Source organism: Sorex fumeus, unplaced genomic scaffold, assembly GCF_029834395.1.
Source record: "Sorex fumeus unplaced genomic scaffold, SorFum_2.1 ptg000037l, whole genome shotgun sequence".
Lineage (NCBI taxonomy): Eukaryota > Metazoa > Chordata > Mammalia > Eulipotyphla > Soricidae > Sorex > Sorex fumeus.
In genome coordinates this window covers 13,500,435-13,517,900 of record NW_026606094.1, presented here as the reverse complement: position 1 = coordinate 13,517,900, position 17,466 = coordinate 13,500,435, and the positions used below count along the sequence as shown (strand labels likewise).

Genomic DNA, 17,466 nt, shown 5'->3' with positions numbered 1-17,466 from the left:
CTTTATTTTGGCAGCCTAGTTCGGCCTTGAGATTTTATCAGCCTCTCCTTCATCATTCTTCTTATTGCTGCCGTATTGGTGGCTCTTTCAGTGTTAGGGGAATGAGACCCATTGTATTTACCATTTACCATTTACCATTTTCGGCATATCGAATATGCCATGGACAGCTTGCCAGGCTCTCCAAGAGGGATAAAGGCTTTTAGGGTGTCCTTTAATCGCCCTTGCAGGAGTTCCCATGGTTCAATCCATATTTGAACCCAATCAAATATGGTGCAGTAATCTTAGAAGATGGGTTTTAAGAGTCTTATGATGTGCCGTGCCACCGTGAAGTGGCGATGCAGTTTGGAAAGCAGCCTGGAGTGTGGCCGCGGCTTGGTAGTAGAAGTAGTGGAGGTAGTGGAGTGTAAGATAACATTACTTTGTCCTTTCTCTCTTGCCACAATGCGTTTAGGTTTATCAGGTCAAACCCATCAAATTGCTCCTGAGTCACTCCCATTCTTTTGTTTATCTGTAACCACTTCTCCATGCTCTCTTCCCCCAAACAGTTAATCAGCTTATTCCCCTAATCAGTTTCTGTTCATATGTAAGGTCAGATCTTTCTAGGACACTGAACTTATAAGTTAATTTTGCCTTTCTCCTCTCCTTATGTTTTTTGAATAGTTTACTTTAAAGCATTGTCCTTTTGTATAGACATAAGAAGATAATATTATGCTTTTGTAACTTGGGATTTATTTGCGTTTGAATATTATTCATTCCTGGGCATCTGCTTTCTCAACTTAAGCCTCAGTTACCCTCACTTCCTAGATCCCTCAGAAGCAGGGTCCTCACAAGGGACTGGATGTAACCAGGGCAAGCAGTAAGCTATGTGCTACTCTGGTATTGAGATGGGTCTGGCCAAACAGCCACAATTCTTAACTATAAGTTAAAAGTTTGATCACGGACAAATGCTGTCATGATCCAAAAGTAACTAGACTGGGACCCTACTAGGGATAGCAAAAACTAATCTGGCCTGAGCACCGTAGTCTGAGATCGGGATGACCCCAGGAGAGCTATTCTATAAGCTTAATGCATCTCTTACTGTGTCCATACAAAATGATTACTCTTATGAATGCTTGTATGTTTGTTGAACAAGGAGAGGAGAAACACACCCATGGGATTTAGCCCTTGGGTGAGTAGCCCAGCTGAAAGAGAATCTGTCCTAGAAGAAGCATCCCTTGAGGGAAAGAACTTTACCTCTATTGATTGGGACCACACCTATGTGTAAGCCCCAACCTCTAGATTTTGGGGATTTAACTAGACTGTAAGAGTGGGCTGGGGGATTGAGATCAGATCCAGAGTCAGAGCCAGAGGGAGAAAGGGGTTCCAGATTGGGCCCCAGAGAGAAGGAGAGAGAGAGAGACAGGAGTGAACAGGGATGAGAATGGAATAAATAGCATCTGATCAATCCACCAGCTTGGCCCTGAACCTGGGCGGCCAGGGAAAGAGCCTTTGCGGCCACCTCCTGGCCGCCCTCTGGAGATTTTTTTACAGTGGAGTCTGCTGATGCGGTATTTATCTGGTACCAGCAGGGTGAGGATACCTCCACTTGCTCCACTACCCTGCTGCTGCTACATTCCAGGCCACTTTCTGGACTCTTGGGCAGAGACTCACGCAGGAGTGAAGCCCCACAGAACCAGGTAAGCGGAACTTTGTGACTTTCGACTCCAGGCTCAACTGGACCTAGAAACAGAGATCTTCTGCCTGTTCCACCAATCTCCAGAGACCCAGGGATCACACACAGAAGCCCCACCCTACTGGTAACAGATAATAACAACTAACTTCACAATTTAATTCATTTTGAGGCAAATATTTGAATTTAACCACTAAATCAATATTTGAAAATATCAAACTAAAGCATAAAATTACACATTTAGATAATGTAGATAATGAAAAAAATTAATTAATCCAATAATTTGAATAGTTAAAAAATAAGGAAAAGTATTTATTTGGCAGAATCTCCACTTTAGATCACGTTTAAAATAATGGTTCAAAATGTTATTCCAATGTTGAACGTATTATTAAAATTTGAAGTATAATTTTTTTACACATGTAAATATGTCCATTCTTTATGTGAAAATTAAGAATCAAACTGTCCAAATACTGTCCTCCCATTGTTCATCGATTTGTTCGAGCAGTCCCAGTAATGTCTCCATTTTGAGACTTGTTGTTACTGTGTTTGGCATATTGAATATGTCACGGCTAGCCTGCCAGGCTTTGCATGTGGGCAAGATACTCTTGGTAGCTTGCAGGGCTCTCCGATAGGGGCAGAGGAATCAAACCAGGCTTAGCCGGGCTGACTGTGTGCAAGGCAAACGCACTATCGCTGTGCTATCGCTCCAGTGGCGATTTGCTCGAGTATTCCAAGAATACGCTTGGAAAATTAATAATGGACTAAAGAACATTTGCTAGGGAGTATTTAAAGAATTAACTCTATTTCCACATATTGTATCTGTTAGTTTTATGTTTCTGTCAAACAAATTATCCTAAACTGAGACTTGAAATAATACAATTTGCTACCTCTTACTTTCTTGTATAAAATTGGGACCACAATTTGCTATCTCTCACTCTAGTTTTCCTGTTATGTTCAGGTTTGAGCTGTGCCTTTTGTTCAAAGTGTCAATAGGTTAAAATCAAGATGTTGCCCAGAACTATGATCTCCTGTAGAACTGTAGAGCAGTGCTCTTCTAGATAAATGCTAAATTAAACCCAGATTCTAAAACTGTACATTATGACTTAATGTGGGAGTTGCAGAACTGAATGTGGGGTCATGAAAATGTTGGCAACATTAGAAGTATTCTGAATATATAGTAACCAAAAATTAATTCAAAATTGACTACATAATACCTCTGGGCTAATTCTGATGGTATTCTTCTGTGTTACATTTCTCAGGAAAAAATGGATTGAGTATGGAAAATGTTTTAAAACCCAGGTTTATAGCATTCAGTTCAGTGTGGTTGTCAAATGAGGTCCTTAGTTCCTAGAGATTACCCTCTTTCCTGTCATGTGGCCCCAACTTTCTTAAGACCAACAAAATAACTGACTCTTCTTTAGCCTATGAAGAGTCTCATGTAATTGAACACAAGGAAAAGGGTGGCTAAGACCATATTCATGTTATCATATTGCATTGGCTGGGAACAAATCAGTTTACCTGCACCTGAGAAGAGGTAGCTTATCAAAATATAAATCGTGGGTAAAGGGTAGAAAATGATGAAGGTGGTCTTAGGTTTCATGAAAGAGTATGTTGCCATGTTTTAATCGTAGTCTTTACCTTATGGTTCAGTTTCTAAGGATTTTCCAAGCATGTGATATATCTTACCATGTTTTGGGACTGAGTTCAGATGTAGAAACAGCTTTTATTATTCATTATCTGAACAATTCAAGCTGGACTTCACTAGTCAGTAGTTGGCCTATCTGGGTATAAGGCACAGTCTAGGCAAAGGGAGACTAAGCATTCTCACATATGCATTGATAAGAATAGGCACTGGTAGCACTGTCCTGCCATTGTTCATGGATTTGCTCAAGAGGGCATCAGTAATGTCTCCATTGTGATACTTGTTGTTACTGTTTTTGGCATGGGGAGCTTGCCAGGCTCTGCCGTGCGGGTGGGATACTCTCGATAGCTTGCCTGGCTCTCCATAAGGGGTGGGAGAATCGAATCTAGGTTGGCCGTGTGCAAGCCAAACACCCTACCCGCTGTGCTAACGCTCTCCCAAGAAGAATAGGCATGCTCATCAAAAAGGCCAAACGCAATGGAGAGATATGTTATTATCAGAGTACATGAGAAAGAGCTAGGGGCTATTTAGGAATAGCTATTTTCCATCTATTGAAAATTCTTATTTCACTAGAATACATTTCAAAAAAATTTTTTTTCTGAAATCATTTTATTTTGTTAAAAGAGCTCTCCCTGTACTAAAGCTTTTTAAACCAGTGTCTCTTTGGCAGTGAAAACCTGAAATTTGCCTTGGGCCTTTCAATTATCAAATAATTAAAAATTATGACCACTCTTCAAGAGGGGCTGTGAATCTTTATATTTTATTGCTAAGACTCCCTAATGCCGAAAAACATTTTATTCCCAAGAGAATCACTGCTCAAGTGTACAGTAGATTCAAGTTATTTCAGGCACCAAATGTACACAGGACAAATAGCAAAATGTCACTAGGGTCATTGTCAAAGCATTTTCTGGAATCCAGTATGGAAGGGCAAAGTGGGTGGATGGTCATTTAGGGGTAAGGAAGTCCTCATGAGTCCCTTAGTCTATTCAGATCATATACCTGAAAGGGAAAAAAATGATCTTTTCTAAAAAATGAATGATCAGTGGTAGGTGTGGGTGAGAAAAAACAGGGTCTGATGGCATTTTCCACAAAAAGAAAATAAAATTGAGACTTTAATATGAATCTCAGTGGTACCAGAAAACCTAAAATTCTTTATGGGGACTTAAAAACATTTATATAGACCATATATTTATATGTTTTATAGATTCCTGAGCCAGAGAGTTATATTCTAAGAAAAGTGAGTTGAATACATACAAACAAACACTATATATATATATATATATATATATATATACATATATATATATATCTCATAAGAATCAGTTTCCGTCGGTTTTGTGGTAATGTTAAAATCTTAGTGTTTTGCCCAGTTAAACTTACACAATATGAAATTTCTAGTTCATTTGTCCATAATTGCTTTTAATTGTCTAACAGAAATCACAAGGTCATATCAGAAACCACAATGATTTTTAATTTAAAAAAGTAATTTTTAAAAGTTAGTTTGATTAGGGTGCTGTGTCAGCTGAAGCCAACTCTAATGCAACCAGGTGCTCCAAGGGAACCTGAACCCCATCCTTTTAACCTTGACGAAATTGTGAACTCGCCCTGCCCCAGTGGCCACACAGACATGAGGAGCAGTGCCAACTGCAGCTTTGCTCACTCACCTTACACACTCAAAGGGCTAATGAGAAAGTACAGTTATAATTCAGTGCCAGCCTAACCCCCCAAAACACCTAGTAATGAAATGGGTGGAATTAGATCTATACCTGCCTGACCCTGGAATACCCTTATAGGGTAATGGAAATAGTCAAAATAACAGAGGCATAAGCAGTAGCCCCTTGATGAAAAATGGCAAATAAAATCACTACTCAAATAACCAGTAATAAAAGCTCCACTATTCGTATCCACAAACATCTGAGAATAATTGAAAAACAAAGAAATTCAGCTTCATTTCAAATAGGGACAGATTTTGGCAAGTCTTTGATTTCATAAAAATTCTTAAGCCTCAATTGAGAAGAACCTCAAATCAACATGCCATGCAATGGCAATGGAAATTAAGCAACCACTTGAATAGAAATTCAATCAACTCACAGATGAATGATTCAGAGTGCAAAAGAATCCATACAAATAGAATTAAGACGCTAAAGAATACATTAGCAAGGCACAGTAACACAATCCTGAATAAAGAACTTGAAGACAAAATAGAAACCAGCAGCAGTAATGAAGTGACAAAAGAAAATAAGAAGTAAAATCATATAAGAGAATGTAATCTACTTAGTGAATGAGCAATAATTTCCGAATTATAGGCATACCAGAAGGAGAGGAAAAAAAGAAAAATGAACAATGACTAATGTAAAAAACAGTAACTCAGAACTTCCCTAGTCACTGGAGGGAGACTTCTGCACAGATTAGAGTAGTGCAAAGACTACCAAGCAAAACAGTCTCAAAGCAACAAGAAGACACAAGGTAATAAAAATGGCAAAATCCAAAGAGAAACAGATTGCCTAAAGCATCAAGAATGAAGATCAACCTTACATACAGGGTAAATAATATAAGAATCAGAACAGATGTCCCGTATGAAACTATGCATGCAAGAAAAGTATCACGGTCACGGTCCTCCCGTTTTTCATCGACTTACTCAACCAGGCCCAGTAACGTCTCCTTCGTGGGATTTGTTGTTACTGTGTTTGGCATATGAATACGTCACGGGTAGCTTGCCAAGCTCTGCTGAGCGGCAGATACTCTCGGTAGCTTGCGGGACTCTCTGAGAGGGGCGGAGAAATTGAACTAGGGTCGGCCGTGTTGGCTGCGTGCAAGGCAAACGCCCTTTCTGCTGTGCTATCATCGCTCCAGCCTGATATATCTGTCAGGCTGGAGCGATAGCACAGCGGATAGGATAAATATATATCCTATCTCTATATATATATCTTCACACAATTTCCTCTCAGGAAACTTCTGTGAATAAATCATTTTCAGCAGTTTATTCATAACAATACAAACGAAATTATTACGATTCTGTTTTGGGGCAGGGGTTGGGGTTCCGGATGGAAATATGCAAAATATGGTGGTGGGAAGGTGCAATGGTGGTGGGATTGGTGCTTGAATATTAAATGTAATCAAATATTGTGAACTGCTTTATAAAAATAAAATAAAATAAAGAACAAGCCCATTTCTCTTTGCGTCCTTGGTTCCTTGAAGGCCTTTTATCTGGTGTGACTTTCTGCTTTTTGGGTCACACCCGGTGATGCTCAAGGGTTACTCCTGGTTCTGCACTCAGGACTCACTCCTAACAGTGCTCAGGGGAACATATGGGATGCTGGGAATCATACCTGGATCAGCTGCATGCAAGGCAAACGCCCCACCTGCTGTGCTATTGCTCCAGCCCCCTGGTGTGACGTTCTGGTCATGAGCTTTGCACTGATGTGGCCGGCGATATGAGACCCAGCCAAGGCACTGAGGAATGCGGTGAACTTGGTACTTTTTTTTTCCCTTTTGGGTCACATCTGGCAATGCTCACGGGCTCCTCCTGGCTCTTCACTCACGAATGGCTCATGGTGGTGCTTGGGGAATCATATGGGATGCCAGGGATTGAACCCAGGTCAGCCATGTGCAAGAAAAGTATGGTATGATTTATTAAAAACACTGAATGAAAAAGACTTTCAATCTAGCATTCACTATCCTGAAAAGCTGTCATTTCTTTTTGAAGGAAAGACAGAAATATTCACAGACAAACAGGAACTGATGACATTTGCTATAATTAAAATAACCCCACAAAAATTACTGAAAAGTCATATAAGAAAAGTAAATGAACAGTTACCAAAATAACTATTCCACACACAGAAAAATGACAGCACAGACTTTTTATTAATAATCACTCTGAGTGTCAATGGTTTAAACTTTTTCATCAAATGACATAAAGTGGTGGGATGAATCAGGAAACAAAAGCAATCTATTTTTTGCTTAGAGAAAAGACCAAAATTCAATAGCTAAATTCTATCTGAGTGAAGGTATGGGAAACAATTATACAAGCCAATGGTAGACCAATAAATATGATAAAGCAATATTTATACCAGGTCAAATAGGATTCAATCTAAAAAATGTAACTAGAAAAAGAAATAGACACTTTATTGGTTAAGCGAGCAATAATCCTGACTTATCAGCATCTATGCACCAATTGAAGGATCATTGAAGTTCATAAAACTTCTACTCACACACCTAAAGAAGAAATATACTGAGAGAAATGCAATAGTAGTGACAGATTTCAATACTCTAATTTCACCATTAGATGGATCAGCTAGACAGAATATTAGTAAAGATAAAAGATTCCTAAATGAAGATTTAAAAGAACTGGGATTGATTGACATATATAGGGCAGTCTATCCACCAAAAGCAAGCCGAATACACATTCTTCTACAATACATATGAAACATTCTCTAGGATAAATCATATACCTAGGCATTACTCAAACATGTATACATTTATGAATATAAAAATCAAACCAGGCATATTTATGAATATAGTAATCATACCTCTCAGACCACAGTGCCATAAAAGTAGAAATTAACCATTAAAAGAACGTGTGACAAAAATGCACTGGGAACTGAAAAAAAAAAACAGATAAATAATAAATGGATAGAATAGCAAATCAAGGAAGAAAATATATCCTTCTAACTAGTTAAAATGAAGAAATTTTATGTACCTATGGGACATAGCAAAATCTGTAGGAAGAGGACAATTCATAGGTCTATATGAGAACAGAAGAAAAAGCTCAAATCAAAAACCTAAGCACATGTTATAAACACCTGGAGGAGGAACAAAAAATAAATTACAAAAGTAGTAGAAAATAAATAATATAGACTGGAACAGAAATTAATGACATAGAAATCAAGAAAGCTATGCAAGGAGTCTATGAAATCAGGAGGTGACCCTCAGAATAAACAAGTCACTCAGAGTGAGGCTCTCCAATTTAATCAAGTCCATGAGAAATGGCATAATTTTTGTTCTTTCTAACTCCACATAATAGTCCCTTGGTAGTTTATATTTTAAAACTTCTTTTAAGTCTGTAAAGAATTAATTACCTAATCAAATAACTACAGAATTATAGAAATTTTATTTAGCTTAATACTCTGTGTTTAATTAAAAAAGAAAATTAGAAAAAATTAAAAATAAATCTTGATGGCAAAAATATTTTTGAATAATACAATATTACACAACAATATAACAGGATAAATGTATGTTCCATATTTAATATACTCATAGCAGAATTTTTATATAAAAATGATAACATTCAACATTCCTCTTCAGAAAATAATTTAACACATCAGAAACATTTTGGAAATTAACCTCTATACAATAAAAACAAATGAATTCTCTACTTAATATATTTTCCTTACTAGAAATAATTCTTAGTTTTTTTTATGACTGCTGCTACATTCTCAGAATTTAGTTAGTATCGCACATGCACTATATCTAAATCTATATATATATCTATAGAGTACAGCATTTGTTTATTGCTAAATTCATAAAGTTAGACTACAGTCAAATTTCAAAGAACTGTGGTATTGAATGGGATTATGAAAAGGCAGAAAACTGTCTTGCTCTTATTTGGCATTGTACTAATTGAGAATGTAGAGGGAAATGCAAGTAAAGTACATGCAAATTAAGATTGGTTACTAAGGAAAGAAGAAACGGGAATGTAAAGGAAAATGAACTAGCCTTAGTAGAATGGTTTAGGGAGGGCTGTCTGAGACAAAAATAAGAGGAATTAAGCCTGTAACACAGAGGGGAACATAGCATTCAAGTTGGAAAATTAACTTATACAGGGAATTTGAAAAGTAAAAGAACATGACTTTTTTAAATTAATTGAAAGAATTGTGTAATGAAAATATAATGAGAAATGCAGAGTTGCATAGAACACAATTAGAGTGCTAGAAAAGGGACAAATTATTCAGTGCCTTGCAGTCAATTGAAAGAAGTTTGGAAATATATATATATATATATAATATATGAATATATATGCATATATATACATATACATGTATATCTACAATCATATATATGTATATGTAATTTACTTTTGAAATTTAATCTCTTGGGTGGGCTGGAGCGATAGCACAGCAGCAGGACATTTGCCTTGCACGCAGCTAGTCCAGCCAAGCTGGGTTCGATTCCTCCGCCTCTCTCGAAAGGCCCAGAAAGCTACCGAGAGTATCTCGCTGACACAGCAAAGCCTGGCAAGCTACCCGTGATGTATTCAATATGCCAAACACAGTAACAACAAGTCTCACTATGGAGATGTTACTGGGACCGCATGAGCAAATCGATGAACAACGGGAGGATCGTGACCGTGAATCTCTTGGGTACATTGGGAAGACATTGAAGCTTCTTAGGCACATGGGAACCATACAATCTATTTAATATTAAAAAAGACATTTTTGATAATATCTGAAAAATCAATTGGAAATCTAGGAAAAAATCTAGCAAGGGAAATCTAGGAAAAAAATTTAAAGGCCAAATATTGGAGGATGGAAGCATTATTCTGAAGTCAGAAGTGCACCACTACAACTTTAAGCAACAAAAATATTGTAAAGGTTTTAATTTTAGGACACTAACTTTGATGTAGTTGTACACAGTAAAAAAAATTATTGAGACAGAAATTTGTTCAATTATTTAAGCTTTAATGCCAGAAGAATGACAAAAACAAACCCAGAAAACAGATAATAACATTTCATGTGAAGAAATAAGTGTAAACATAATCTGTACTCATGAATTAGAACTAATTTTCTTTAAATGTCCATAACTTCCAAAGCAGCTACATATTTTAATGCCATCCCTATCAAAATCATAATAGTTTTTCACAAAAATTAAAAGTCAACAATGCCAACGCTTGTATGGAAACATCCAAAGATCTTGTATAGCCAAAGCAATTTTTAAATAGATTGCTCCAACTGGTTTTAAACCTTATTACAAACCTCTACCAACCAAAACAGCATGCATTTTTGGCATTAAAAATAGATGCATAAAAAATAAACAGATTAGAGAGTACAGAAATAAACCTGTGAATAGGAGCCAGGAAAAATTTAATGGGAAAGCCTAGTATCTTTAATAAATTATTTTGGGAGAAACTAAAAATGAAAATTGAGAAATATCTTAGAAAAATTACTGAATAATTCTATTTATCACTGTCACTGTTACTCTCCTCCTGTTGATTTGCTCTAGCGGGCCCAGTAATGTCTCCATTGTGAGACTTGTTATTACTGTTTTTGGCGTGTTGAATACATCATGGGTAGCTTGTCAGGCTTTGCTGTGTGGGCAACATACTATCTATAGCCTGCCAGGCTCTCCAAGAGGGGTAGAGGAATCAAACCCAGGTCTTTATTTATATGTAATATAAACTTATGTAAATTTAAACTTAAATATATCTTAGGTACATAAGAGTCTTGACATATAACTTGACATATACATGCTTATAGCAACATTATTTCATCTATAGTATAATTTATATATATGTTATAGCATGTATTATACACTCAATACAACATATGCAAAAGAATCAAGCTAAATATCAAATACCACTTATCAAATTTAATTTAGGATGAATAAAAGACTTGAAGTTAAGATTTAAAACTACTAAACTCCTATAAGAAAACATGGGGAATAAGCTTTTTGATACTAATCTTGGCAATGATTTAATTTTTCTAATTTAACACCCAAAACAAAAGTCAAAATAGACACTTAGGCTTACACCAAATCTAAAGTGTTTTGCACACCAAAGTAAACCATGAATAAAATGAAAAGTAATATACCAAATAGGAGAAAATACTTGTAAATCATGTATCTGATAGGTGTTACTATTTCACAAATAGAAAGAAACTATGCTTCTCAAGTTAGACAATAAAAAAAGCTGAATAATCAGATTAAAATAAGGCAATAAAATGAAATAGAAATTTTAATAATGAATAGATATGAAATGAAAATAGATATAGGAAAAGGTTTTCACCATTATTAATCAGCAGGATAATACAAATCAATATCACAATGAGTTATTCCCTCACATGTTGGAACACCTCTCAACCAAAAGTTTTTAAAAAATGTGCTAGAAAGGATATGGATACAAGAATAACTTTATGCACTGTTGGTGTCAATGTAAATGTGTGTACATTATGGAAATTATTTAAGTTAAATCATTAGAATTAGAACTATATGATTCAGCAGTTTCACTTGCATCAACCCAATTAGACAAAACTCACATTTCAAATATGTCAGCACTTCTATATTCATTGTCACACTATTTATAGTAGTCAAGACAAGGAAATAACCCATAGCAATCAACAGATGAATGGATAACGAAAATGACTAATAATGATTCAATCACAACAAGAAGGAAGTTCTGCCATTTGCAAACAATAAGATCTCTTGGGAATTTTTGTTAAGTAAAATGCATAAAAGGGAGACAAATGCTGAAATACTACAACATCTAATTATATGTGAAAAAAATATTCTTATAGAAAGAAAACATATTGGTAGTTTCCAGAAGTAAAATTTGGAGGAGTGATGTGGGGAAAATAAGGAAACGTGGGCAAAGATACAGACTTTGTTCTAAATACGTAATAATGATAAAACTTAAGCAAATAAATGAGAGTTAACATGCAGCATGCTGACTACCCTTAACACTACTACATTGTGTATTTAAAAGTTTCTAAAAGATACCTCTGATCACTTGGGACTACAGACCAAACATGATGACCACTTTGTACCTGTATTGCAAACTGTAACACCCAAAAGAGAAAGAAAGAGGAAATGTGCCTGCCACAGAGGCAGGGGGTAGGAAGGGGTGGGGGTGGAGAAGGGATGCTGGGAACATTTGTGGTGGAGAACAGGCATGGGTGGAGGGATGGGTACTCAAACGTTATTTGACTGATGAAACATAATCATGAAAGTCTGTAAGTCTGTAGCTGCATCTCACGGTGACTCATTAAAATAAAGCACTGTACTATTGCACCGTCATACAGTTGTTCATTGATCTGCTTGAGTGGGCACCAGTAATGGTCTCTATTGTGAGACTTGTTGTTACTGTGTTTGGCATATCGAATACACCACATGGAGCTTGCCAGGGTCTGCTGTGTGGACCAAATACTATCTGTAGCTTGCCGGGGTCTCTGAGAAGGATGGAGAAATGGACCACAGGTCGGCCGCATGCAAGGCAAACACCCTATCTGCTGTGCTATCACTCCGGCCCATTAAAATAAAATAAAACAAAAAAATTTACAAAGTTACTAAAAGAGGATATATGTATATCAATATATATGTATATGTGTGTGTGTTTGTATATATATAATATATATGAATATAGATATATATATATATATATATATATATATATATATATATATGTGGCTGGAGCGATAGCACAGCAATAGGGTGTTTGCCTTACAAGCGGCCAACATGTCTGACCCGAGTTTGATTCCTCTGTCCCTCTCGGAGAGCCCTGCAAGCTACCGAGAGTATCTCGCCTGCATGGCAGAGTCTGGCATGCTACCTGTGACGTATTCGATATGCCAAACACAGTAACAACAAATCTCATGATTGAGACATTACTGGGCCTGCTTGAGCAAATCGATGAACAATGGGAGGACCGTGACCGTGAATATATATATTACATCGAAGGGATGAGCCTACAGGGTGCAGGGCTTATTCCTGGATCTGTGATTAGGAAACACTCTTGCTGGGACTTAGGAGATTGTACGCAGTGCTGGGAATGGAACCCCAGTTGGTTCGCTCTAAGGTAAGAGCCTTACCTATTATACAAGCTCTCTGGCCCAAAGGCATATATCTTAAGGGATACCATCATGAGAAATTTGTGTAACTTTATACACACACACATGATACATACATATAATCCCATATTATCTATGCACTTTAAAACAGCGCAATGTTAAATGCATCATAACATAACTGGGAAAGTAGGGATTTTTTGTTTTGTTTTGTTTGGGATGGAGTTGGGGGGGGTTGTTATATCTGGTGGTACTCAGTGTTTGCTTCTGGTTATCTTCTCAGGGATCTGTCCTGTACTATTTGGATGACTACCTGGTGCCAGGAATCGAAACTAGGTCAGCTGTATGCAACTCAGGCTCCCTACCCATTGAACTATTAGCTTTGGGACAGTACTTCCCCCCCCCCTTTTTTTTATTAGTGAAACACCACGAGGTACAGTTGTATATTTACAATTTTTTGTGCTTGGGTTTCGATTATACAATGATCAGATACCCATCCCTCCACCAGTGCCCATTTTCCACCACCATGGAAATATCCCCCCACCCCCATACCCCCATCCCTCCCTGCCTCTGTGGCAGGGCAATCCCCTGTGTTCTCTCTCTCCTTTAGGGTGTTGTGGTCTGCAAAAGAGGCATTGAGTGGCAAACATGTTCAGTCCATAGTCTACTTTCGACATGCATCTCCCCTCCTGGGAGGATCCTCCAAACACCCTTTATTTGGTGCTCCCTTCTCTATCTGAACTGCCCTTTCCTCTAGGATACCCGGCTGGCCTCTAAGTTATGGAGTAATCCTCCTGGTGCTGATCTCAGCTATTCTTGGGTATTAATCTCATACTTTGTTACTTTATATCCCCCAGATGAATGCAATCTTTCTATGTCTATCCCTCTCTTTCTGACTCATTTCGCTTAGCATGATACTTTCCATATTGTACCACTTGTATGTAAATTTCATGACTTCATCTTTTCTAACAGCTACATAGTACTCCATTGTGTAGATGTACCAAAGTTTCTTTAACCAGAGGGACAGTACTTTTAATTGAGCATTTTGAGTTTAAATTTAATAGAAAAACTGCTATCGATAATTTCTAGGATAGAATACTCATTTTTGTTAAAGATGTGAATGGGAATGTCATTAACAGGATTATGTGATTCTTTTGGTCAGGCTGAGGGCTTGTAGAAATAGTTATTTTTTATTTAATTATTAGGGTTTACTTTTGAAGGGGAACAGGGGTCACATACAGTAGTGATTGGGGTACTTGTTTCTCGGTGATCAGGGACTGAATTATTGGGGGACCATGTGAGCTGGGGTTAAAACTGAGCCTTCTGCGTGCAAAGTACAAGATGAGTCTATTGCGCTATTTTTCCTGTAAAATATTTCATTAAAAACAGACACCATAAACCAAAAACCAGTTGGTTACCGGATTGATGGGTATCATATGGATGGTATAGAGATTAAGGTAGATGCCCAGCTCATAACTGACCACAGATTAGTCCCTGGCACTACATGGTCACTAAATTTAAAACATTGTGCTGTTTTAAAGTGCATAGATAATATGGGATTATATGTATGTATACATATAATCAAGTGCAACCTTGGAGGCTCAAAGCACCTCTGGGATTACCGGGCACTCACCAATAATTGAGAGGAGCTTTCTGAGTGCTGCTTGGGGGTGACCCTATAGCACAGCGAGTAGGGCGTCTGCCTTGCATGCAGCCAACATGGCCGACCCGAGTTCGATTCCTCCGCCCCTCTCAGAGAGCCCGGCAAGCTACCGAGAGTATTCAATATGCCAGACACAGTAACAACAAAGTCTCCAATGGAGACGTTACTGAGCCCGCTCGAGCAATAAATAAAAGATACATGAATATATAAAGTAAGTTAAATTAAAAGCTGACAATTTTTGTATTATGCTAACATGAGAAACACAATTATTTAAAAGTTAAAATTAAGGTGAGACCCACATTTAAATGGGATCTGCGTAGTATAAAGTGCCACGTGAGAGAAATACAACACAGAAAGATTAATGTTCATGATTAGAATGAAGAGACTCAGTTCTTAAAGATATAGATGGCCATGTATTGAGCTGCTCTATTTGGAGGGCAATTTTATTATGCTTTGAAAAAGCGTTTGCTGAAAATATGAAAATAAATAGTTCAGATCCTCAGAGAAATTTAATAATTTGTCCAATATGGTGGTTTGCTATGACAGAGTCAGCATTTTAACTGCAGATTCCTGTCTCCAAAGTCCATAAGAAAAATAAATAGGGGTCAGAAAGAAAAGCTTTATAATCAGAAGTCCTGGAACTGGTATATCAGTCTCTGGCTCTCAGAGTTTAGTTGTGGGAAGATCTTTAAAAACCAATAAGAAATAGAATATTTTTAATAGTTTGCTAGTTTAGAAAATATAAAATAAATAACTAAAAATAGTGTCAACAATAAAAAATGAATAGCATACAACAGATTCTAAAATGCTAATTCTAGATATTTATAATTAAAAATTAAAAGCTATGAGTGCTTTCCAAAGTATATTTTTATTTTAAAAATATTTTTACTGAGAGCTGGAGTCAATCAATAGTACAACTAGTTCTTAAGTGCCTTTTTGAAATAATCATGTATTATTTTTCTGAGAAAATTACTTTAGAGGAAACATCTCAAAATTTTAGTTTTCCTTGGCTTATACAAGACCACCTATCAGCCTGGATTATGTCTTTAAGTTAGGAAAATACTTATTATTTAAAAAATATTTGAATGTAATTTTTAATATTATGAACCTAACATACTTCCTTAAGGGGTCAACTAACTTTATTTTCAAAAATATGTTAGTATTTTCACAGTTTATTTTTAGTTGCTAGAATTGTTATGATTCTAATTAATGTGATCACACTAATTGAACTAGTGAGAAATATCATTTTGTTTTAAATGCTGCTAGACTGTAGAAAAATATATATAAATATATAATTCATGACGAGGCAGTTCAATTAACCTTTTGCACATGCTCTGTGTTAGTATAAGCAGCTTATTTATACCATCTGCTTAACTTGCATGATTTAATTCACTGATGATAATACTGTCAAAGAGAAGTGATCTTTAATAAGCTAGACAGTTCTTGATTTACTTATGATTGGATAATAAATGATTATATGTTTATGGCTGTACATATATAATATTCATGGAGAGATCCTGCATGAAGATTTATTTATGAGTACTTAACATTTTTAATGTCACATGGTGAATTCTCTCTCAAACATGCCTTCTTATAGTTTTAATTACCTTAATAATGTGTTTCAACTATTTCTTAAAATATCCACATAGTGGGGGGGCTAAGAGCCTAAATTTATGGGACACAAAGGAACACAGATCCCCAACTTGTCTATTGTTAATTAGAATTTTGTATAGTTTTCATTTATTTAAAAAAAAGAATGTTAAAATTCTAATTTATACTAGGTTTTTTCTTCAATCTGATTATTACTCTGATTTAACACAATTCCAGTCTCAATATGTTCATAAGTACTTGCTTATAAAGGTTGCTTCAAAAGTATTGCTAAAATTAAATTAAACTACTGGAATAAAATAAATTATTGTTACTTGATAACAGTTATGTTTTGACAGTTATTATATTATTAAAGTTATTGTGTGACCCCTGCCTACTGGAATATGGAGGATCTGGGTGAAGGATGCTCAGCCCCCATCCGAGCAATCTTGGAGATCTCAGCCCCAGGATCCACATGCCTTTGTTCCTCTGCTGGTACCTTCATGCATGTGGAGAGTGGTCTCAGCATGGTTGTGGCTGCTGGTTCTGGAGGTCTTCAGCTGCCAGAGCCCTGGTCGGGGCAGGGAGGGAAACTCAACCCGCTCCCCTCCAAGTGGTCCTGGTGATGACAGCCACCAACTGGGCCCTTGCACCGTGTAATCCCATCAACAGTCAAGACCCAGAGACTATAAAACCCAGCTCCCGGACATCTTATTATCTCATTCTTACTTTGGACAAACTGGCAGGCTACCAAATGTAACCTGCTCACACGGCAGAGTGTGGCAAACTCCCCGTGGCATACCCAATATGCCAAATACCAGTAACAATGATGGGTCTCATTCTCCTAACCCTGAAAGAGCCTTGAACATGCCACCTTTTAAAAAAATCTCAGGGCTAGGATGAAGAAGACGTTACTAGGGCCTGATCGAGGCAATCGACGAACAACAGGATGGTCATGATCGTGAAAGTTATTGTGTTAGATAAGATGAATCAAAATTAAAATTTTAAAACACAGTGAATTGAGGTGGAGAGATATCACAGTGGGTAAAGGAGTGCTTAGCTTGCACGTGGCTGACCCAGGGTTCAATCCCCAGAATACATATGTTCTCTGAGCTCTATGAGGGGTGATTCC

The 17,466-nt window shown here is 36.9% G+C and overlaps 1 protein-coding gene across 1 annotated transcript in view; it reads left to right on the top strand.

Annotated features, from left to right (window-relative positions):
- Positions 1 to 288: 288 nt before the first annotated feature.
- LOC130027647 (kelch repeat and BTB domain-containing protein 2-like) overlaps positions 289 to 17,466 on the top strand; it is a 46,128-nt gene continuing 28,950 nt past the window's right edge. Inside the window, exon 1 of the mRNA XM_056118497.1 lies at positions 289 to 403. Within this exon, the coding sequence (XP_055974472.1) occupies positions 289 to 403 (115 nt within the window). The remainder of the gene's footprint in view (positions 404 to 17,466) is intronic.